Here is a 25890-nt window from a genome sequence, read left to right as displayed (position 1 = left end):
CCTCAAAATGCTCTGTAGGGGGATCTTAAACTCAAAACCATCTGGAGGGGTTTTAAACTTTAAACAAACGCCATCTGTAGAAGAGGGGTTTAAACTCAAAACCCCCGAATGGATTGGCTACGCTCAAATAATTTTAGTGTGTAATTTGCTTTTTTTTTTATATTGAAGAGGTATTTTTAGCATTAAACCCCTCTGAATGGGGGTTTAAACTCAAAACCCCTTTTGGCAACGCTCATAGCATTTTGAGTGCGTAATTTGCTTTTTTTCTTACACTGAAGATCTAGTTTTTAGCCTCAAACCCCCCTGGCGAGGGTTTAAACTCAAAACCCCTTTGGCTGCGTTAATAGATTTTAGTGTGAGTAATTTGCTTTTATTTATATTGAAGAGGTATTTTTTACCTTCAAACCCCGCTGAAGTGGGTTTTAAACTCAAATCTGAGTCAAAATCCATTTAGCTACGCTCATAACATTTTGAGTGCGTAATTAACTTTTTTTTATATTGAAGAGTGGGTTTATCGTAAATTTTGGAGGGGGTTTTAAAATCAAAATCTCCCTTAACTGTGATATTGGAATTAGGGGATTTTCGTTTGCATTTTTGTTTTGTTTTATAGAAGGGGGGGGGGGTTAACTGCAAAAACCCCAAGTAGGGGGTTTAAAACTCAAAACCCCTAGTAGGGGGTTTTAAACTCAAAACCCCTGTTAGGGGTTTTTAAACTCGAACCCCCCTGGTAGGGGTTTTAAACTCAAAACCCCATTGGTTGTGCTGGGGCAATTGATGGTTTAGTATTAAAATCTCACCTAAAATAAACAAAATCAAAGCAAAAAATCATTCACTAAATTTCGATTTCCCCCCCCCCCTTGGGGGGGATTTCATTTCGGGGGGGGGTTTGAACCCCAAAACCCCCCCTGGCTACGCCCATGATATATATATATATATATATATATATATATATATATATATATATATATATATATATATATATATATATATATATATATATATTAATTTCGGGATCCTTGGGCGCCTCTGAGTCCACCCAACTCCAATGGGTACGTGACATTAGTTTTTGGGGGAAAGTAAAGGCGATTGGTCGTTGTGCTGGTCACATGATACCTCGTTAACCGTAGGCCACAGAAACAGATGACCTTTACACCATCTGCCCTATAGACCACAAGGCCTGAAAGGGGAACCTTACTTTTTTTTTTTTAAATCATAACTTGAATGTAATACAACTCAATTAAAAGCGAACAAAGACTTAATATACCACAAGTAAACCTTTGTTAAACAGCTTCATTTAAACAATTTCTTCTATTCCTCTAATACAGTGCATCCCAAAGTGCGGTACGCGTACCCCCAGGGCCCAGGGTTACGGGAATACATTAGAAGGGGTACGCTCTGCACCTCATTAACTCCTTCTCTCCGAACTGACGATACCAACGTAGATTCCACCAGAATGTGGCAAATAATTACGGAGAGAAAGAGTTAACTATGCTGATTGTTTTAAATACCCATTTATTATGTTCTGTTAACAAATTAATGTGTGTGTGTGTGTGTTAAGGGGGGTGCGAGAGGTACTCAGCATTACAAAAATTATAAAAGGGGTACACGTAGATCAAAAGTTTGGGAATCACTGCTCTAATAAATAAAACACAAAACCTTTCGATGATAACAATTCACAATTTGTTTTCTTTTGAAATAGAAACTTTGATGAATATTGCAACACATTGCGCTCTATATGCCTTCATTAGGTGAGGGTATTTATGAAGTATTACATTCAGTGTACACTTATGCGGTAGGCTTCTCACACTTGGACACCCACTGGTAGCCAGGCCTTGCTGCAACCATCATCTTGGGCTGGGCAAGGGCGGTGGGGAGAGGCACCTCGTACATGTGGCAAGTGGTCCCTGGTTCGCATCCACAGTAACCGTTCATCTTTTCAAATGAGCTGCAGTTGTCTCCCTCTAATCGGTATTTCTGACAAGTGCCTGGAACATAAGGAAGAAAGAGAATTAAGGCCCTTGAATTAAATAGCAATAGCAGTAAAATCCACACAGTCTATAAGCATTGCCACGTCGGTTTGATCTGACGGTTACGCCCTGAATTGATATTTGAAAGTTTTGTTTCTCTAAGAAGACTCATTGTGGAGCATTAAAAACTTTAATTTTCGAGGTTTTCACCAAACGAAAGGGTCCATTGAAAAATTATCCGAGCATTTGTTCATTGTTTTGATTCTCTCCTGAACTAGACGAACTCTCCTTCCCACCCCTTTTCCTTTCCCTTGTATTCACGTGACTAAATCTTTTCGTTTTTTTTTTTATTACAATGCTAATATCAAATCCCTCCTGCCTGGCTGTCGTCTGCTATCAACCTAACATCACCGTCCCAACACACGAACAATACACGAACAATACATGAACAGTATACGAATAATGCCCGATCAATACACGATCAATACACGAACAATACACGAACAATACATGAACACTACATGAACAGTATACGAATAATGCTCTATCAATACACGAACAATACACGAACAATACATGAACACTACATGAACAGTATACGAATAATGCTCTATTAATACACGAACAATACACGAACAATACATGAACACTACATGAACAGTATACGAATAATGCTCGATCAATACACGAACAATACACGAACAATACATGAAAAATTTACGAACACTGCGCGAACATTACACGAACAATACATGAACAAAATAAAAACAATGCACGAACAATACACGAACAATACACGAACAATACACGAACAGTACATGAACAGTACATGAACAGTATACGAATTATGCTTGATCAATACACGAACAATACACCAACAATACATGAAAAATTTACGAACACTGCGCGAACATTACACGAACAATACATGAACAATACACGAACTATACATGAACAATATACCAACAATGCACGAACAAAACGTTCGACTTTGTACAAAATGTTAGACTTACAAAAAATTAACAAAACACACAAAAAAAAAAAAAAAGGCCATAAAATTCGTTTAGACTTTTGTTCATTGTCAAAAAAGGTTTATAATCTAAAATTGATTTGCATTTTTTTTAAACAGGGGCACAGATTTATAAATAAATATGTATGTTGTAGTTTTTTACTCAACAATTTCTAGCATACATCAGTTTATGTAACGAAAAAAAAAATTATAGATTCTAGATTCTAGAAATAACGCTATCAGAGTACTCACCATTAGTTGGGTTCTGGAAGAGGCTGATGGCTTGTCTCTTGCTCACCACCATAAACTGATTTAAAATCTGACAGCACTCACCAGTATCACATTCAGACACTTGGGTGCATGGCTTGCCCACTAGAGCCTAGTGTTAAGAAAAAAACAACATAATAAATGGTATGGTATCTGGACGTCGGATGCAACAGAAACACATGTAATAATAGAAACTTCGACCACATGATAACTAAAAATAGAAACTTCGACCACATGATAACTAATAATAGAAACTTCGACCACATGATAACTAATAATAGAAACTTCGACCACATGATAACTAATAATAGAAACTTCGACCACATGATAACTATTAATAGAAACTTCTACCACATGATAACTATTAATAGAAACATCTACCACATGGTAACTAATAATAGAAACTTCTGCCACATGATAACTATTAATAGAAACTTCTACCACATGATAACTGTTAATAGAAACTTCTACCACATGATAACTATTAATAGAAACTTCTACCAGATAACTAATAATAGAAACTTCTACCACATGATAACTATTAATAGAAACTTCTACCACGTGATAACTATTAATAGAAACTTCTACCACATAATAACTAATAATGGTCGAAGGTGTTGACGGATAATGGAACCCGAAAGCTGTCGACTAGACGCATCACCTTCCATTTGCCAGTTTTAAATATCATATGAAGAACTAAAGTTTCGACCTCTTTGACCACTGGTCATGCTTGACTGTAGATTTTCAAATCCCCCTCTTAAAGTGAGGGACAATCTAAGACGGATCAATGTAAGAGGACACTATTATTTTTCAAGTTTAATTTGTCTCCGTTCTAAACTTCATACCAAACGTGGCGGGAAAGTCGTGACAACGGAAAACAACCTTACGTGAAGGGAGGGCGTATGCAAGTCTCACACACAAATGACATCGTTGCAATGACCGTTGATGCATGAAAGCTCGAGACAATTTCGTCATTTTTTAAAAAGTTTTCGCCTGAACCGCAACCGGATATGAACTTCGAACTTCGGGATTTCTTTATGCTACTGACATATTTGTTTTTATATTCTAGCGAATCAGTGCACAGTTTATCCACAATTCTAGGTAGACATTACAATAAAGACAGTAAGCTGTCCATAGAGAAATGATTGATTCACTAAGATTAGTAAACATGTGAAAAGCTTAGCAGCTTATATATAAGAAATGTGAACAGTCTAAATAACACTTCTCTGTTAGTATCACACTCACCTGTGTATCACATTCACCTGTGTATCACGTTCACCTGTATATCGAACTCCCATGTGTATCACACTCATCTGTGTCAAACACTCACCTGTGTCAAACACTCATCTGTGTATCACACTCACCTGTGTATCACACTCACCTGTGTATCATACTCCTCTGTGTGTCACACTCACCTGTGTATCACAATCCCCAGTTTATCACACTCACCTGTGTATCAAACTCCCCTGTGTATCAAACTCCCCTGTGTATCACACTCACCTGTGTATCACACTCACCTGTGTATCACACTCACCTGTGTATCACACTCACCTGTGTATCATACTCACTTGTGTATCACGCTCACCTGTATATCACACTCACCTGTGTATCACACTCACCTGTGCATCACACTCACCTGTGCATCACACTCACCTGTGTATCACGCTCATCTGTGTATCACACTCACCTGTGTATCACACTCACCTGTGTATCACACTCACCTGTGTATCACACACACCTGTGTATCAAACTCCCCTGTGTATCACACTCACCTGTGTATCACACACACCTGTGTATCAAACTCCCCTGTGTATCACACTCACCTGTGTATCACACACACCTGTGTATCAAACTCCCCTGTGTATCACACTCACCTGTGTATCACACTCACCTGGGACACAGCTAAGACGCTGACGGCAACGCAAACCAATAACCTCCACATCTCTGACTATCCAAGTCACAATCTGACGAGACTAACGACTAACTGTATCTCAATTCATTCACTTTTTACCTATATTCTAATCTCTTCAGTTCCTATCTCCTTAGACTAGACCAGCTGTTCTGTAATCTGTAACATTGTGACGAAATCAATCGTGATTGATCCAATACTAGGCCATATAAACACGCAAGAAATATGTCTTTCCATTGCAATAAAGCGAAAGATGTTTTACATAACTAGCAAAAAAAACAACAACCCCTCTTTGAAATAATATACAATTTTATTAGATTACAAGCCCTATGAGAGCTAGATTAGGCCTGTCTTTCTTAGTACTATCAAAGACCGTAAATAAAAAAGGCAATTGGTGACTACTAATTAGCATAAGTGAAAGACAAAATACCCAAATATGTCATTTACGCATAAATCTTTTTTTAAGTAGAAAAAGAATTCAGACTTCTAGTAGTCCGAATTTGTTTATTTTCGGTTAGGAAATTGAGACTTTTTGTAGTAAAATTCAAACCTACATTTTAAACTTTTTGTTTGGTTACTCGTTGGAATGGAAAGAACTGGGTAAGCGAAAATAGAGGAAGATAATAAAGATACTGTTGATAAGGTATGTGGTTTTGAAAGTGCAATGTGGATTAACGTGCACATTTTAGCAATCAAAAGAGAATCTAGCTATTCTGTTTGGAGGCGCGGTGTCTGAGCGGTTCGAATCCTGGTGAAGACTGGGATTTTCTATTTCGGGATCTTTGGGCGCATCTGAGTCCACCCAGCTCTAATGTGTACCTGACATTAGTTGGGGAAAAGTAAAGGCGGTTTGTCATTGTGCTGGCCATATGACACCCTCGTTTACCGTAGGCCACAGAAACAGATGACCTTTACATCATCTGCCCCATAGACCACAAGGTCTGAAAGGGGAACTACTTTACTTTTGTTTGTGACTTTTATTTAGTTGGCAATTTTTGAAATTCAATTTATCGTCCTTGGCCTTAGTTTATTGTGAAAATGTTTAATTAGAATGAAAGTTTACATTAACTCTTGGTGAGCCTCATAATTCTTCAAAAGACTTAATAATCTTATTTCGATGACCTGCACAATTATCAGATACTATACATCGTTGGATAAGACTTTCAACTAATTGACTAAAATGTTTTAATGTAAATGAATAAAACAGGCAGTAGAAAAATCAAAGATTGTCTAAGGCAGTGATGCCCAACCTCACTCTGACGGCGGGCCATTTTAATATTCGAAACTCGAGTCGCGGGCCACATGAAGAAAAAGGGGGAAAAAAGGGAAGTATAGAATAAACCAATTTTTATTAGAAACCAGTGAATCTAGTATTAACATTAATTTATGAGAACTTTATCCTAAACTACTTTTAAATATCCGACCTAATAGTTATGACAAGTCGAAGAACTGAATCAAGAATTCTAGATGTTCGTCTAAGAGACGATACCATTACGTAGCACGTAGCACGATTCATCACTGAACAAGTTTGTCCCACTACTAACTCCTTGTAATTATTGGGAGCAGATGAAGAACACTGCACAGAACCGAGTTCGGAGGATAGGTGTTGCGATCCTTGGCTTCCCTGGGAGTGCACAGGGTTAAGTCAGTAAGTCAAATATTGTGATCATCCATAACACTTGTTGCAGAGATTTCGAAAAGTTTATGCAAGAAAGATGGAGTAGAAATCAATAGTCTGCATCACTTGAATTGTATCAAGCAAGGATGTCTAGTTTGTAAGTCTATCCGTTTCAGTTGCAGCTCTGTCTGGGCATTTGGCACATTGGCTGCAGATGGATTTTAGAAACGACAAATATTGTTCCATCTTAACATGATCATCATCACATGGTCCATAGATTTTGTTGGTGAATAATTCAGCGAGACCACAGAGGCTCGGTTCGTTTGATCTCTAAAAACTATTACTGTCAACCATAGTTGTGACACCATCAGTAGTCACTCCCACTAATTTCTCCAAGGGAAAAAGATTCTCTGTGATGGTTGAAACTTTTTTTGTCATAGTTTTGCCACTGGCGATCCCATCCATGCTCCAAATAACTTCTTTTCTGATTTTAAAACTGTTGTTTTTATCGCGAATAAATACCAAAATTTTGAGCGGTATCAGATTTGTCGGTAAACTTGTCAGCAGCTACAGAAAATAGACATGCAGCCGACATATTTTCTTCTCATTTTAGGTAAATATTCTCATCAATTCTCCACTCTAGTTGTAATCTAACAATGGCGTCTCAAACCGTGAATGCCACCTTATTTATTTACTTGTTTGATTTCCTAAAGCTGTTTAATGTTGTTTTTTTTTTTAAAGGGAGCCACCCTTTCTTTATACAACAAATATATGGGCTTACTATCGGTACCAATCAATTTTCTCTACGTAGGGAAAGATATTTTTGAAATTTTTTTTTTGGACAATGGATTATCTTCACATTGTGCCGACGTTTCTGCGGGCCGGATAGAACCACGTCGCGGGCCGGTTCTGGCCCGCGGGCCGTATTTTGGGCTTTACTGGTCTAAAGGAAAAAACGCGAATTACTGCCATTTGTCTGAAAACGGTAGAGTTTAGCTTCGTTGCTGCTCTAAATACAAAATTAATTAATTAGTACCAAATGATTAACTAACTGGCTTTTTTTTTAATTAATGCGTGTATTGTCATCGACTATGAATAATTATTCCAAATTTCAACAATCCAAGAATGGGAAGTGGGATAAAAAAAACATGCTAACTGGCAATTTGTTAAATTTTTAAAATTGATTCATGTCTTGCCAGGTTGAAAGAATAATTGTGCAAAGTTTTAGATGTGCAGATGATGTAAAGTTCCCCTTTCAGACCATGCCCTCAGAATGTGCAATAGGAGAAAAAACATGTTCAAACTTTTGCCAGACAGACAGACAGAGTGAGTTACTATAAGCTTTGCAAAAACACAACATGAATAATATTTTAATTATCTAATTTTAATATTGTTATTCTACAATTTGCGGTTCTATGTAGAGAGTCTCTCACACTTGGACACCCACTGGTAGCCTGGTCTTGCGATAGCCATATCCCTGGACGTAACAAGTTTGGTGGGGAGTGGCACCTCGTACATGTGGCAAGTGATGCCTGGTTCGCATCCACAGTAGCCATTCATCTTTTCGAAAGTGCTGCAATTATCTCCCTCTACCCTGTATTTCTGACATGTTCCTACATTCATGGATTTAAAAAAACAATAATTAGTGTGGATTATAAAATAAGCGTGTTGACTATTAATTAAAAATGATAACTACTATATATTATATAGTGGAGGAGAAAATAATGTCTTAATACAAGCAACACCATTGGCATAGCGATGTGACAAAGCAGTGACAAATGAACACTACTAACAAATAGAGGTGCAGATCTTAGAGAGGAAGTGGAGATGGATTGGTCACACCCTTAGAAAAGATACCAACAACAGAGCTGGACAGGCCTTAGAGTAGAACCCACAGGGAACAAGACGCAGAGGAAGACTAAAAAGAACATGGCGACGCTGTGTACTAGAGGAAGCCGAGAGGGCCGGGAAGAGCTGGGAAGCCATAAAAAACTAGCAAGAGACCGTGGAGAGTGGCGTGTTTTTTGCTGAGGCCCTATGTTCCATGAGGAACGTGTTTTTGCTGAGGCCCTATGTTCCATGAGGAACTCAAAGGAATGATGATGATGATGATGATGAACAAATAAACATTACTAACAAATTAGCACTACTAGCGAAGATTATTACTATTATGATTAATTAGAAACTGCTAGCAAATAAACACTACTTGCAATAAGGACATCACCACTCTTATACGCTTCGTTGTTTAGATATGTGGTCCCTAACGCCTAGAGTCAATGAAAACATCAGAAAGTTAATAGACAATGTTATGGAGAACGCGTTATTAGCCATTTTTACAAAGCCTCAAAACTTTTACAAAACTCAACTTGCTATGTCTGTCTGGTAAAACGTTTGAAAACGTTATTTCTCCCACACCCACTGTCATTTTGATTGGATGATTACTGATCAAGTATTTAGTTTTGATTGGGTGATACGTGTTAGCGTCAATGAATTGTTCAGAAAGTTAATTGACATTTTATGGGAAATGATTTATTGACCATTCTTTGACAAGATTTTCTCAATAACAATAGCACAAAAATTAATGTACTATTGAACAGGATGAGTACTCACCATTAGTTGGGTTCTGGAAGAGACTGGCAACTTGTCTCTTGCTCACGACCATAAACTGACTCAAAATCTGACAGCACTCACCGGCATCACATTCAGATACTTGGGTGCATGGCTTGCCCACTAAAGCCTATTGATAGAATTCAGTGATGCATTAACAACCAACAACATAATAGGATACAGAAGTAACTTCCAGGAAGTCAATACAAATTACAAACTGTTTAAAGTCTCTGGTCATCGACTGCACCCGAACTCGTTCTCGGACGTCTTGACCAAATCTTGCTTCTGGACAAGGATGGGCTTTAGGGCGAGAGAGTGAGGTCGACTGTTGCTAATCCTAATCCTCCTCACTTAAATCAACATTTTTTAGCGCAAGTCAATATATATGTACACACAAACCTTGAGAGAGAAAATCCAACAGGTCTGGTTACTTAAACATTTTGCTAAGAAGAGCTAAATCAAGATGGGCATATTTATTAATAGATAAATAGATTTAAGTCATTGGTTAATATGCATGACTAAATGCATGACGCGTAGGACGTAATCATCTTCTTTTTTGAAGTAACGTCTGTATTATATAAGATAAGACAAGATAAATATAAGAGAATACATTTTCTTAGCATGATCCAGTTACTGATATTCAAAATGTCAAAATTGTGGGGAATTATCATTACGATGTTATATTATGATGTTATATTAATGTTATAACATACGCTGAAATCTATATATATATTTTACAAAGCTTATAATTATATCAACTCTTGTCTGTCTGTCTAGTCAAAAGTTTGTACAAGCTAATTATGCACACGAAATCTTGGATCAAGTTGAAATTTTGCACAAATATTTCTTGTAAATGACAAAACGAGAATCCATTTTACATTAACAAATTAGTTTGTTAACTATTGGTAATTAATCATTTTGTTAAGTATTCAACAAGGAAAAGAAATAGTACTTAACAGGTGTGGTGGTATAAGTTAAATTAGTCCCTTTTATACTTTGTATAGAGAGTTATGTCGGGGCTTTAAAGTTAGAAACTAACAAAAGATAAAAACCAGCAATTTTCATAAGCACTTCGATGGCACAGTGGCTAGTGCATTGGCCTTATGAGGCTTGAGACCTCGAGTTCGAATTCAAGTCTTAAAACGTATTTTTAAATATAAAATCCATTTAAAAGCGATCATGGTAACATTCACACAGATACCCAAATATTTCTCACCTAACCCCATTTACCAACTGGTCCAGATAAGTGAGAGTAAGCCTATCACACGTATTGAGAAAACTAAAGGAAGTAATAGCGCTAAATAAACACAATTGGTAAAAATATTTCTAATAGCACAGATATATTATTGTTAGTCTAGACCTATTACAAATTTAATTACATGACTGATCCAAACTAATTGATACAATTACACTTAAGCTTTGTTCTTCAAAAGTATTATTTTTTTTATTTAATATTTCCCTTCTAAAAGAATACAATTTGAGTTTAAAAATCGCAAATGCAATATTTACATTAATAACAGTCATCTTTGACATTTACAAATGTTAGAAACTTTAAGTAATACATAAGAAAAGAATTATTAATTTGTTATACAGGGTTTTAAGTGTTTAACTCAATTTATTTATATATATATATATATTCACTTGTGAATCACACTTCCATGTGTATCACTCTTATCTGTATGTATCTATTTTATACGTATTGTTGTAAACTTGTTCCCCCCCCCCCCGGACTGACCTTTTGTTTTCCCACGTGAAACACTTTTGGAGTTTGTGTTTGTGCTTGGAGGGCAACTGACCTGAGGGCTGTGTTGATGTGTTAACAGAGCAGTTATGAGTTTGGATTTCTTGATTGAGGATTGTTTTGTTTTTTTCTATTGTGTTAGTGAAACGGGACATGTAAATTCGATTTGGAGATTGTCACATTATTTCTTTTTTATCGGGGATATTAATTGATGATAGTTGGATTGTGCTTCTGCAATCGGAGAGACACCAGCGATCCTAAGAGCACGGTGAGTTATTTTCTTTAGTTCAATCCCACGTCGTAACAGTATGTATCACTCATATCTGTATGTATCTCTCTTATCTGTATGTATAACTCTTATCTGTATGTATCACACTTATCTATATGTATCACACTTATCTGTATGTATCACTCTTATCTGTATGTATCACACTTAATCTGTATGTATCACTCCTATCTGTATGTATCACTCTTATCTGTATGTATCACTTTTATCTGTATGTATCACCCTTATCTGTATGTATCACACTTATCTGTATGTATCACTCTTATCTGTATGTATCACACTTAATCTGTATGTATCACAATTAAACTGTATGTATCACACTTATCTGTATGTATCACACTTATCTGTATGTATCACTCTTATCTGTATGCATCACACTTAATCTGTATGCATCACTCTTATCTGTATGTATTACTCTTATCTGTATGTATTACTCTTATCTGTATGTATCACTCTTATCTGTATGTATCAAACCTATCTGTATATATCACACTTACCTTTGTATCACATTTACCTTTTTATCACACTTACCTTTGTATCGCACTTATCTGTATATATCACACTTATCTGTATGTATCACACTTCCCTGTGAGTCACACTTTCCTTTGTATCACACTTATCTGTATATATCACACTTATCTGTATATATCACACTTGTCTGTATATATCACACTTCCCTGTGTATCACACTTCCCTGTTTATCACTATTATCTGTATGTATCACACTTACCTGTGAATCACACTTACCTTTGTATCACACTTATCTGTATGTATCACAGTTACCTTTATATCACTATTATCTGTATGTATCACACTTCCCTGTGAATCACACTTACCTTTGTATCACACTTATCTGTATGTATCACACTTACCTTTGTATCACACTTTTCTGTATGTATCACACTCACCTGTGTTTCACACTAACTATGTATCACACCTATCTATCTTACTGCTATTCGGTCTTTGGGCAGACTCTGCTCTATATACTTAGTTGGAATCCTGTCTAGGAAATGGAAACTCCGAATGAAAACCTACAGCTATCTGTTGTTCACGTCTCAGACTTTTGTGCCACTGTGGACTGCATTTAGTGTAAAGAGTGGAATTGAACACTGGCAGGGTTGTGGCAAAATATGTAGGTCGCAGCTGGGGCTGCATACACACGGGAAATACTACATATCCTTATTATCTTCGGACTGATAGACAAGCTTTATGATGTATCTCACTTACCTGGGATACAGCAAAAACGCTGACCGCAACGCTGACCAATATCCTCAACATTCTGTTACAAGTTTCTGAACTTAAAAACCCCAGCAGCTGATTAGGCCTGACAGTTTATGTTTTTTTAAACTCATTTATTACCTTTTAATTATCTCTTTATTTCTTATCTCTGACACCAAAAAATTTCTTATCTGTCAATGTTAGAGTTAATGAAGACTTTTTTCCAAGTTCTTTTACAGAATGGAAAATAGTTGATTAGCATGTATTAACATTAGTATGTATGACGTATCCAATTGTTCTTTGTAGTTTTTAAGTAAAAGAACTTAAATTACTATCCAAAAGCAGGTTTTTAAACATAAATCTTTGTTTTGCGTAACGTACGTGTGTAAGACTTGATATTAACTGGGTGCTTTATTTCTTGGTCAGGATGTTTGCTATAATATTTCATGCGATTTTGTCTTTAATGTAAAAACTTTTTTTTTCAATTTAAAACCAAGGTTTTCTTTCTTATTGGTGTTTGTTTACAGATTCTTTTGTTTTGAAAGGAAAAGAAGTGTGTTGAAAGATCTAGGTTTCCATATTTTACGAGCTGGTGAGAAGACACTGTAAGAAATAAGTTAATTTGTTCAGAACATGAACGGTTTATCCAAGTTAGAAGCGTGTGTTGGTGGTGGGTTAGGGGTCAGTCATTTGTCCCAAATTACAATGGTTTGTCCGAACAACTAGTAAGATTGTTAAATAGTTTAGTATTAGTATGAATATGTTGATAGACTGATACATGATATGTTGATAGACTGATAGACTGATACATGATATGTTAATAGACTGATAGACTGATACATGATATGTTGATAGACTGATAGACTGATACATGGATATGTTGATAGACTGATAGACTGATACATGATATGTTGATAGACTGATAGACTGATACATAATATGTTGATAGACTGATAGACTGATACATGGATATGTTGATAGACTGATAGACTGATACATGGATATGTTGATAGACTGATAGACTGATACATGGATATGTTGAAAGACTGATAGACTGATACATGGACATGTTGATAGACTGATATACTGATACATGGATATGTTGATAGACTGATAGACTGATACATGAATATGTTGACAGACTGATAGACTGATACATGGATATGTTGATAGACTGATAGACTGATACATGGATATGTTGATAGACTGATAGACTGATACATGGATATGTTGATAGACTGATAGACTGATACATGGATATGTTGATAGACTGATAGACTGATACATGATTATGTTGATAGACTGATAGACTGATACATGATTATGTTGATAGACTGATAGACTGATACATGATATGTTGATAGACTGATAGACTGATACATGGATATGTTGATAGACTGATAGACTGATACATGATATGTTGATAGACTGATAGACTGATACATGATATGTTGATAGACTGATAGACTGATACATGGATATGTTGATAGACTGATAGACTGATACATAATATGTTGATAGACTGATAGACTGATACATGATATGTTGATAGACTGATAGACTGATACATGATTTGTTGATAGACTGATACATGATATGTTGATAAACTGATAGACTGATACATGATATGTTGATAGACTGATACATATGTTGATAGACTGATACATGATATGTTGATAGACTGATAGGATGCTACTCTAATAAATCGATAGACTGATAGATTAATAGGCTAATAGATTGATCGTTTGATAGGTTTATAATTCGATACAGACTATGATCTGGTCACCATTCACAATTATTATGTCTACTTTTAATTTATAGAAAAACACTTCACCTCATGTACAGTTCAATTTAAAGCAAACAATTAGAAAAACTAAAAAACATTTTAGAACTGACTTTTACCCGTTCCCAGGCAGATCGAGACGTAACCTTGACCACCATTGTACCACTGAGATAGGTTCTATCTAAGTCTTTTTTATTAATGATTTTTTTAAAGATATATTTTTCTTTGGACATTAGGCCTAGTAACTGGAACATATGCTAGATAGAATAAAGTGACCAAAAAGGGGCATTAATGAAATATGAATATTTTTTATTGAAAGTGTAAATAAAATAAGGCTGGGGGGTTTACAGCCAAAGTATTATGTGAGCATTATGATTTGTAGGATGTAATCAGAAAAAAGGGCCCAGGCCCAAAAAATTGAAAGAGCCTATCAAATATTTCACATAGAGCTGTCAAGGATAGTAGTCAGATAGTGTAAATAACATTATTTTTTAAGGCGGACAGTTCGTGATGGGGAGATAGAAAGTGCTACTCGAATTTTTGGCCTGCCCAATCCAACGTAACAAATACTAGAATTCACTGGTCAAAGTAGGTAAGTCTAGTGTAATATAATTTAAATTGACATTCTGCAGACGCTTGTTTTATTCGCACTGAACTAGGCAAAAGTATGTAGGTCACCTATGGGTCTGCTAACTCTTTCTTAACACTCGTACTCGAAAACATTCGACTTTTAATTATTAAATAAAATAATTGACTTATTCTAATTGAAATAAGAATGCCAATGCAGCTAGGGTTTGTTTAATTCAAAATGTAAACATGTATCTATTCAATCGATGCACACATCTATTCGGTTTGAGTTGGAAGTTGATCTTATGCTGCACCACATGTGGACTCCCACTGAAAACCAGGTCTTGCTGGCGCTGGCTTCCTGACCTGCAGCAAGGATTTGGGAATGGGTACCTCGTAGGTGTTGCACGTGGTGCCGGGCTCACAACCGCAGAATCCGTTGATCTTTTCAAAATCGGTGCAGGGGGCTCCTTCCAGTTTGTAAGTTTGGCATGTACCTACAAGACAGGAGATAAATAAAAACATAATCTTTAATGAGCACAAATCAAGTGCTCCTTTTTCCTAGTGCCATTAGAGCATGGTATGGGTTGCCTGAATCAGCGAGGAAAACCAACCACTTAGCAGAGTTTAAATCATTCATTAACATGCATGATTAGATTGACACATGAAATGCGTAGGACTTAATTATCTTCTTTTTGAAGTAACGTCTGTAATATATAAGACCTATATAGACTTACAAAGAATCAACATTATTCGTTACATGAGATCTAATTATGTTTATTTTCCTAGTGCGCTCCTACCCATTTTGCATGCTTGAAATGGTGCAGCTGTGTTTGCTTAATGGCACTACCGCTTTAAACACTGATATAGGCTAACACATTTATTGGAGCGAGACACAAACTAAACGAAAAAACGAAACTGGCCAAACATTTTTATTTTTATTTTAAGAAACATATGCAGGGCAAATGAAAAAAAAATGTGTTTCTTGGAGATCCTCAGATTTTTCTTACTCATTAGTTTACATACATTCAGTAGTCGTGACAATGTTTCTGATCTATACATTCAGTAGTCGTGACTATGTTTCTGATCTATACATTCAGTAGTCGTGACTATGTTTCTGATCTATACATTCAGTAGTCGTGACTATGTTTCTAATCTATTCATTCAGAAGTCGTGACAATGTTTCTAATCTATACATTCAGTAGTCGTGACTATGTTTCTAATCTATACATTCAGTAGACGTGACAATGTTTCTGATCTATACATTCAGTAGTCGTGACTATGTTTCTAATCTATACGTTCAGTAGTCGTGACTATGTTTCTAATCTATACATTCAGTAGACGTGACAATGTTTCTGATCTATACATTCAGTAGTCGTGACTATGTTTCTAATCTATACGTTCAGTAGTCGTGACTATGTTTCTGATCTATACATTCAGTAGTCGTGACTATGTTTCTAATCTATACATTCAGTAGTCGTGACTATGTTTCTAATCTATACATTCAGTAGTCGTGACTATGTTTGTAATCTATACATTCAGTAGTCGTGACTATAATTCTAATCTATACATTCAGTAGTCGTGACTATGTTTCTAATCTATACATTCAGTAGTTGTGACTATGTTTCTAATCTATACATTCAGTAGTCGTGACTATGTTTCTAATCTATACATTCAGTAGTCGTGACTATGTTTCTAATCTATACATTCAGTAGTCGTGACTATGTTTCTAATCTATACATTCAGTAGTCGTGACTATGTTTCTAATCTATACACAGTAGTCGTGACTATGTTTCTAATCTATACATTCAGTAGTCGTGGCTATGTTTCTAATCTATACATTCAGTAGTCGTGGCTATGTTTCTAATCTATACATTCAGTAGTCGTGACTATGTTTCTAATCTATATATTCAGTAGTCGTGATTATGTTTCTAATCTATACATTCAGTAGTCGTGACTATGTTTCTAATCTATACATTCAGTAGTCGTGACTATGTTTCTAATCTATACATTCAGTAGACGTGAATATGTTTCTAATCTATATATTCAGTAGTCGTGGCTATGTTTGTAATCTATATATTCAGTTATTATGACTACCTAACTAGTGTATACTTTTGGTTGTAATGACTACTTCACTAGTGTATACATTTTCATGACTACCTCACTAGTGTATACATTCAGTTGCCATGACTACCTCACTAGTGTATACACTCAGCTGCCATGACTACCTCACTAGTCCTATCACAAATGTTGTACATGAGACACTTACCATTCGTTGGGTTCTGGAAGAAACTGTTGGCCGCATCTTGTCTTCTACTCACCACCATAAACTCACTCAGTATTTGGCAGCACTCACCAGCATGACAATCTGAATCTTTGGTACAGGTCTTGCCCACTAAAGCCTGGAGATAGATCGAGATTACCTTCATTTTTATGCTTCTTTTGCACAAGAACCAGTAATATGTATATAATAACCCCGAAACTGCTGTGATACCAAACAAAATAATGAGTTACCAATACTTAATTAACTAATTGGGAATTTTCTTCATTGATTTTCGTGCTGGCATGTAAAAAAAAATAATTGTGAAAAAATTTCAGCTTGATTCGAGATTGGGTGTGGGAAAAATAACGTGTACACACTTTTTACCAGACAGACAGAGTTGATATAGGTTTTGTAATAAAATAATCTTTTTAGAACAAAACCATATATTGATTCACTTATTTGTTAAATTAAATAGTCATTTTTCGTAAATGCAGAAATGCAAACCCCAATTATATGATTAAGTTTCGTGATTTATGGTGATGAGCAGAAGACAGGCTCAAGCCATTAGTCACTTCCAGAACCCAACTAATGGTGAGTAAACATGATTTTTTAAATATTTTTTTTTACAACAAAGTGTAATAATTAGATCCGTACAGCAAAAAGACAATGAATAAATATAAAATATGTTGATTAACTTGATTATAATTATTACAATTGGGTGTGAATTGAACACACGAGACCTTTTTTTTTTGCTATTCCTCTAATTAGGTTACAAATTCGAAGGTGGAAACTGCCTTGAACCTGGACACAGATTTTGTAAACGGATTTCTAACGATTTTTCAAAAAATTTGACAGTTTATGTATATCTTTGGGAAAAAAAATATTATCTAATTGCCTCGTTAGGAAAAACTCTTAAGTTTGACCGTTAAAATTTCCAAAGTATAAAAAGAAATTAATTTAAATTTGGGTAGAGAGCAAGAACAATACTAATCCTCAACGGACTCGACGTCATGGGGCATGTCTGCATATGAGTGTTATATTAGTCAAGAATATTATAAATAACTGTTCAGAAACATTTTGGGCATCTTCTTCTACGTCTAGATTCTAGATATGAAGGGCTATTAATTGAATGTTATAAAGTCTAGTAGATTTATTCATTCGTATAACCAAGATTCAATCGCCGGAAAGGGGGGGGGGGCAGGGTAAAAACTTTTCCAATAAAAAAAATGTAACATTCATTAGTTATTAAGAGAAAAATAATCCCTCTATAAATATTGTATTTTTTAAAAGTATTTATGTTGTGTTTTTTTTAGTTGTTTTTTTGTTGTTGTTGTTATTTATGAATGTAAATTAGGAATTAATGTAATAATAATAATAATATTAATAATTGTAATACTACTTTTTTTCTGCTACTAAAGAAAGTGTCTGTAGGTGTTGTGCAGGATATAGAAGATGCACAATTAAATGTCGTTAAGCATAAACGTACACAGTTTAGATGCAGTTTTAAAAAGTATAATTTGTCTGTAGGGGCAGATGATGTAAAGGTCATCTGTTTCTGTGGCCCACGGTTAACGAGGGTGTCATGTGGCCAGCACAACGACCAATCGCCTTTACTTTCCCCAACTAATTAGAGCTGGGTGGACTTAAGGACGCCCTAAAGATATATTAAATAAGAACAATTAAACTGAAACATTTATATCTATATCTATATCTATATCTATATATATATTGTAATATGTCCGACTGACCTGGGACGCAGCAAAGATGCCGAGTAAAACACAGAGCAATAACGTGCGAGACATAGTGGTACAGCCTCAATTAGTATGTAATGCTGGAATAACAGCGCAGTGGCTGGGTGGTTAACATCCAGCAGCTGATCTTGTTTGGGAAACGACTGAGCTGGCATCGGACAATATGTAGAGACCAAAAGTAAAACTCCTATCACAACCGAACAGATGCTTGGTTATCTCGTGTTGACATTGTGACCAAGGGAGACAAAAAAAAAACAACAACACAATAGACACTAAATGTAGGTCGACAAGTGTGTCGGATCATGGCGTACCTTTTTTTTGCTTTACTAAGCTTTTCTCAACGCACTCTGTCTGTCTGTCTGTCTGTCTGGTCAAAAGTTTGAACTCGTTATTTCTCCCACGCCCATTCATTGTGTCCTGCGGGAGGTTTGGACTAGGAAGTAAACTATCTTCAACTCTGAAGGAACATCCGAAACATGTCTGACATTTTATATTGTCAGATCAATTTGAAACTTTGCACAATTATTCATTGAGGCAAAGACAATATACGAATCAATTTTTTAAAAATTAAATAAATGACAACTAATTATTTTGTTTGATACCGACGAGGGAAATAAATCGTTCAGTATTCACAGATAGGGCTAAATATGTAGGGTTGTGTTCCCATAGATAAATGTACTAAATTTCTCTCAGACCCATTCTCGGATCATGTTTAAACTCTAAACAATTAATTATTGTACCTAGTAAAACATGAATCAACAACAACAACAACAAAATAACCAATTAGTCAATTAATTATAAATAATTAATTAATTAGTTTGATATCGAAAAAAGGAAATAGTTTCTACATTATTGAGAGCATGTGGAGTTCTTTCCATATGAAATGCTTTGTTTTTTTTAAAAGAACTTTTATATATTTTGCTTGTTGATAATTACTTTTGTATATCGCATTTTTCAATCTAAAGCAAGCTTAGTGCGCTGTTATCTTTTATTGATCAATTGGGGGAGGGGTCTCTGGGAGAAGATTTCCTTGCTGCCTTTAGGCGTTAAGCAAACACAACTCATCTCGAGTTACGATTTGAACTCGAGCCTTCTTGATAGGTGGCCATACGGTTTATACTACTCGGCCACACATTCCTCTTGTAACTTAATTACAGTTTTTTTTCCTTGTAGACAGCACAATCACGTCTCTCTCCCCCCCCCCCCGTCCATTCACATACATTTGAGATTTGACCTGAGGGCTTTGTGAAATAGGCTGCAGCAAGAAACATACTAGCAAACAGATTTACCAATAAATTGAAAATAAAAACAACAACACATATGTATAAGAATGATATGACCGATATTCAGATTGGTCAACATGCACGGGTGGCCTCCTGGAGGTAATACAACGATCATCCAGTTACACCCTTCGTTCTCCCCCCACCCCCACCCTTTTGCAGCTGGTCCAGACAAGTGGAAAGCCTGTTATTTGCGCTAAACGAAAACCATTGATAAAAATATTTTTAATCGCACAGATTCATTATTGCTAGTCTAGATCTATTACAAATTTAATGACACGAGTGATCCAAACTAATTTATACAACTACTCTTAATATAAGCTTTGTTTGTTTTTTTAAAAGTATTTTTGTTATGTCTTTTCTTGTTCGTAAATCTGTATTTAGATCACGTGATATCATCAGACCAATGTGCTTCCTTGGTCTGTCTTGTCTGTGTCATTTTACGTTACGACAATCTTTCCCCTTTGCAACTGCTCGTGCGACTACATAGGTTACTCAGCTAATATAAGATCTATTTCAGTACATACCGATAAACTAATATGGTTTATATTAATAATAATAAGGCTAGTCTTCGAGTCCGAAGATTAGTGAGGAATGCAGTATTTACCGTGGCTGCGCAGTCCCAGCTGTGACCTACATATTTTGCCACATCCAGGGCAAACATAACCATTGTCCGCAGGTGTTCGATTTAGATTTTCTTTTCGCCATCTGCATTTGTCATCGGCAGCTGATTTTCTTTTGGTCTCAAATGTGTATCCCGCGGGATTCTTGAGTGACCTCCAGCTGTCTCGTTCTGAGGTCGCATGCAACCAGGTGCTCTTTTCTATGTCTTATATTAAAACCCAGGACATTACATAAGTTTTTTGCCCTTTGTACTCAGCAAGCTTATAGATCTGAAAGTAATAAATACTGATATACAAATATGGGTGAAATCACATCAACAAGAAGACTATCTCATTCTTTTTGGGTTTATTGAATGATTTGATCTTTGTGTTTTTTTTTAAACTGTTCCAACTAGACTGCTGGTTTCTCACACTTTGATACCCACTGGTAGCCAGGTCTTGGGGCAACCATCATCTTAGCCTGGACGACGTCGGTGGCAAGGGGAACCTCGTACATGTGGCAGGTGGTGCCTGGTTCGCATCCACAATAACCATTGATCTTTTCAAATGAGCCGCAGTTGTCTCCCTCTAACTTGTATTTTTGACAAGTGCCTAGTGAGAAGTAAAATAAAAGATGTAAACTCAAGGCACCCAACTCAAAGAAAGGGAAATAGTGAGCGGGTTCATGTTTATTTACTCGATGAAGGTGACAGAAATAAACAAACACATACACAATTAACCCCCTTCAACAAAGTTCTTTACTAGCTACCATATTTCCGCAGAGCTCCGTTGCAACTCTAATCATTCCGTTCCAATCTGGTCTCGTTTAGTGCGCAAGGTTGTGCGCACCTTCTACACAATGGGGATGTCGGTGCGAAGGTAGAATAATAACAATATTTTGTTTTCTATATTTTTTGTTAGTTGCTTTACTGAGAAGATGACTTTCTTTACAAATGTATAATGTAATTTCTTGAACTACATCTAGACTAGCCTTGCCCAACATTTTATCGTCCTAGAGTTCATTTAAATTAAAGACACGTTTGATATGAGCTTAATCTAGTCTCGTATAGTGAGCGAGGTAGTGTGCATTATGTGGAGCCGATCCTCTGCGGGTCCGTTATGCATTGTGGGCTGAGTCCTCGAGGGGTTGAATAGCACTACATAGCACTACACCGCGAGCCGGATGTTGCCCACGGGTCATAGTTTGGGTATCACTGAATTAGATAAAAGTTTTTTTTTTTTTTTTCAACAAATATTTCAGTGTATTTATCATTGTCTTTTCTAACAAGTTTATCTTATGGCAGGTCTTCTTTTTAAATCATAGATTCAAAATAATATGAAATCTAATGTGTTGATTAGCTGAAAAAATTGAAGGCTAGACTTTTATCTAATTGGTAAGAATTGTGGCTTAGGTCTGGATATAGACACATTTGTGGGTTAGGTCTGGATATAGACACATTTGTGGGTTAGGTCTGGATATAGACACATTTGTGGGTTAGGTCTGGATATAGACACATTTGTGGGTTAGGTCTGTATATAGACACATTTGTGGGTTAGGTCTGGATATAGACACATTTGTGGGTTAGGTCTGGATATAGACACATTTGTGGGTTAGGTCTGGATATAGACACATTTGTGGGTTAGGTCTGGATATAGACACATTTGTGGGTTAGATTAAATTGAATGTAAACCAAAAATCATGCCCAAACAAGAGGCAGCAGATACTTGTGATAGCGTGTACATAGATATGCACAATATATTATGACCTAGAGAATATCCGCACTAAATTATAGGCCAATACTGACCTTAATGATATCACACTAGATGTCGACCTGTTTGTTGACCTGGGGAATATCCACACAAGATTTTGACCTATTTGTAGAACCTGGATGATATCCACACTAGATCTCAGTCTTTGTGTTGACCTGGATGCTTTTTGCTCTGTTTCATTACGTTGTGTAGGTCCTGAAATACAAATCGTGAGTTACATTGTTGGTTTAGATACTCACCATTAGTTGGGTTCTGGAAGAGACTGATGGCTTGAACCTGTCTTCTGCTCATCACCATAAATGCGCTCAGGATCTGACAGCACTCACCAGCATCACATTCAGACACTTGGGTACATGGCTTGCCCACTAGAGCCTTTAAACATAAAGTTTATTTAAGTATTTAAGTTTCGTGAGCTTACAGCATTTCAGAGACTTCACAAACAATGAAGTTTTGAAGCCCAAAGAATTTAGCAAATTTGATTTATCTTACACACCGGTTACAGATTCTGACACCTAAACCAGTAAACTTCGGGCAGGAAGGGCTCCTTTGTCTTGGCAAGCTACCCACCTAAGAAAAGGAAAACTCTGCTGCCCTTCAGCGATACCCAAAAAAGGTAAAGCCTTCGGGAGTCAACCCTGAGGAATAAATCAGGAGCTGGTGTTCTTTAGGCAGCCTGCATCACAAGGTGCCTTTTGGATACGTCAGCTGGTGTGTGGCGACTTTGTTCCGATCGAGAGGATTCATAGTCGCTTCGCCACCAAAGAAAGCCATAGACTTAAAAATCCACAGGTACTTTATTTACTTTACTAACAATTGTTTAATATATTCAAATAAGCTTGCATCTATTTTACGAATACTAAAGATTATTGAAATTCCAATGTTTAAATTTTGGCTTGCTTTCAATAGTATGAAAATCAGTAACTTACCTGTGAAACGGCGAAGACGCCGACCACAGCACAGATCAGCAATTTGTTCATGGTAGAAATCAACTGTTAAAAGATCTTGCCAGATATTCTCTGAACAGACATTTCTCTATTTATATGTCGTAACGTAGCGCTCTTATCGTAGTGGCGAACAACATATGTTCAGTTCCCTCCCCTACATTTCAACCAAACATAAAATCGTGCTTGATCCAATAGTGATTCAATGATACTATGATCCTTTCATAAAGAGATTATATACAATTATTTAGTGCATTTCGGTTAATCCATTTAATAACCAATCACATTGTCATAATATGTAGTTATCTATCTATCTATCTATCTATCTATCTATCTATCTATCTATCTATCTATCTATCTATCTATCTATCTATCTATCTATCTATCTATCTATCTATCCTTGTAATCACAAAAAATTTTCATAAGGATTAATAAAGCAGTCTTAGTCTTAGTCTTAATTTATCTAGCTAGCTAGCTATCAAGCTACATGGTCGGTCTTAAGCTTAGACAAATTTGGCAGCCTCCTAGGACCTCTCATGTTTCAGGGCCTCACAAAGGACTATGGGGCGCGATGGCTGTGTGGTTAAGCGCTTGGCTTCCGAACCTGGGGTCCTGGGTACGAATCTCGATGAAAACTGATTTTAAATTCCGGGATTTTTAGGCGCCCCTGAGTCCAACTAACTCTAATGGGTACCTAACTTTAGTTGGGGAAAGTTAAGGCGGTGGGTCGTTGTGCTGGCCACATAACATGGCTGCCTGGTCGTGCGGTTTGCACGCTGTTCAAACCCTGCCCGCTCCCATCCCCCGTCGTCCTGCGGGAGGTTTGGATTAGGAAGTAATTATCTTAAACTCTGAAGGAACATCCGAAACATATTGAAAAAAAAAATACTGTAACACCCTGCTCGTTAACCATTGTCCAAATAAAAGATCACAAGATCTGAAAGGGGTACTTTACTTACTTATACAAAGGACTAAAAAAATTTTTGAGAAAAAGCTGCGAAACAATGGCTCAGATCTCAAGCATAGTAGAGCACTATGACCTAACTCTGTCTCTACTTCGGAAATTGCGAAATATGAATTTAAAGTTATTTGTAGATTTTGTTTAGACACGGGCAGGTCTTAAATAAATTTCACTTTTTCGCTGTTTCTTTTCTTTTTTTATTTCATTTGGAGGTTAGGGGGATCAAATTCAATTCGCCTAGTGCCAACAATTATTCAAGACGGCCCTATATATCTTTCTCTCTCTATATATAATATATATATATATATATATATCGTTTGTCTGACCGTGAGCTACGCATGACAACCTGCAGGGCACTGTGCAGTTTCACATCTCTGTCTCTAGGCCTTTCTCCATCAAGAGCGGTTAAAACAAGCAGGGCCGCTGCTAGGGTTGTGGTAGTGAGTATGTGTCCAACATCCAAAAATGTGTGTGTATGTGTGGCGTGTGTGTGTGTGTCGTCGAAAATTACCCCAACTTTTGAATCCTCATTTCTTATGCTCAAAATTGTAATAATATTCCCACAGAGAGTAAGAATGACAACTCAGTGTCTTACTAATCCATTTACTAGGTAACCTCCCTTTAATTACAGGTTTGAGAAACTGAAAATTAGAACTATGATATCTGTTATCAAGTTGCACATGTGCACGTCATAGTAACGATTGTATTGCAGGGATGGACATAATGGTGTGAATGTATTCAGCCCCTGTTTGTACTTGATACGTCTGTATTTTTCTTAACATTGACATGTTTGTCATGTGAAAGTGTGTGTTTGTATGTGCGTGTCTATATGTATCTGTGACAGTGTGTGTCTGACTTTGTGTGCGTGTGTCTCTGCATGTTTGCATATCCCAGCATATAGATATACTAGCTTTAATTTTACCCGGCTTTGCTCGGGTTTTTCTTTCTATAAATAGCATGCATTTATTTCATTTGAATACTCAATAATGACGTGAACAATAAGATGATAATTTTAAAAAATGAATCAATTCATCTAGTATTTTATAATGCAATCGAACGCGTGAATGTAATTGTTTATATAACATTGTTAGTTTAATTTTATGTAAAGACTTAAAATTAAACCGAATCGGTAGCTGTAGGCTGAAATGCTTTAAAAAAACGCATTGGCAAGTAAATTGTATTATGTAAGTAGTTTATTAGTTTCATAATATGCCTTTATAATGGGCGATATTATGACCTCTGACGTTCATTTCATTTGCATCACTACGCGATATAATGGTACCGCAAGTTACGGAAAAGTATGTCAAGAAGTTTAAAGCTAATTAATTACATTTTTGGAAAAGGAAAAAA

At 36.2% G+C, this 25890-nt stretch overlaps 4 protein-coding genes across 6 annotated transcripts in view; 1 reads left to right on the top strand and 3 right to left on the bottom strand.

Annotated features, from left to right (window-relative positions):
* The window catches only part of LOC106057354 (gamma-aminobutyric acid receptor subunit beta), a 220201-nt gene that overhangs the window by 103621 nt on the left and 90690 nt on the right, over nt 1-25890 (top strand). The window lies entirely within an intron of this gene.
* LOC106057366 (uncharacterized) lies at nt 1664-23706 on the bottom strand. 3 transcript variants are annotated; one of them, XM_056037854.1, is made up of 3 exons: nt 23565-23635; nt 3229-3355; nt 1664-1985 (listed from the first exon to the last, which is right to left on the bottom strand). In XM_056037854.1, the coding sequence occupies exons 1-3, from the start codon at nt 23613-23615 to the stop codon at nt 1786-1788; spliced, it is 378 nt and encodes a 125-aa protein (XP_055893829.1). In that variant the 5' UTR covers nt 23616-23635; the 3' UTR covers nt 1664-1785. The 3 variants fall into 3 exon arrangements, with proteins under 3 accessions (XP_055893829.1, XP_013069989.2, XP_055893827.1); XM_013214535.2 differs by lacking the exon at nt 23565-23635 and adding an exon at nt 5135-5292; XM_056037852.1 differs by lacking the exons at nt 1664-1985; nt 3229-3355 and adding exons at nt 21221-21480; nt 22878-23010 and having other exon boundaries at nt 23565-23706.
* On the bottom strand, nt 8134-12767 carry LOC106057367 (uncharacterized). Its single transcript, XM_013214536.2, has 3 exons — nt 12632-12767; nt 9381-9507; nt 8134-8383 (listed from the first exon to the last, which is right to left on the bottom strand). Exons 1-3 carry the CDS (start codon nt 12680-12682, stop codon nt 8184-8186), a joined length of 378 nt encoding a protein of 125 aa, XP_013069990.2. The 5' UTR covers nt 12683-12767; the 3' UTR covers nt 8134-8183.
* On the bottom strand, nt 15188-19173 carry LOC106057363 (uncharacterized). Its single transcript, XM_056037855.1, has 3 exons — nt 18984-19173; nt 17242-17374; nt 15188-15469 (listed from the first exon to the last, which is right to left on the bottom strand). Exons 1-3 carry the CDS (start codon nt 19035-19037, stop codon nt 15276-15278), a joined length of 381 nt encoding a protein of 126 aa, XP_055893830.1. The 5' UTR covers nt 19038-19173; the 3' UTR covers nt 15188-15275.

The sequence above is a fragment of the Biomphalaria glabrata genome, chromosome 8, assembly GCF_947242115.1.
Source record: "Biomphalaria glabrata chromosome 8, xgBioGlab47.1, whole genome shotgun sequence".
Taxonomy (NCBI): domain Eukaryota; kingdom Metazoa; phylum Mollusca; class Gastropoda; family Planorbidae; genus Biomphalaria; species Biomphalaria glabrata.
The sequence above is the reverse complement of the archived record's forward strand: the minus strand, read 5'-3'. Positions and strand labels throughout refer to the sequence as shown.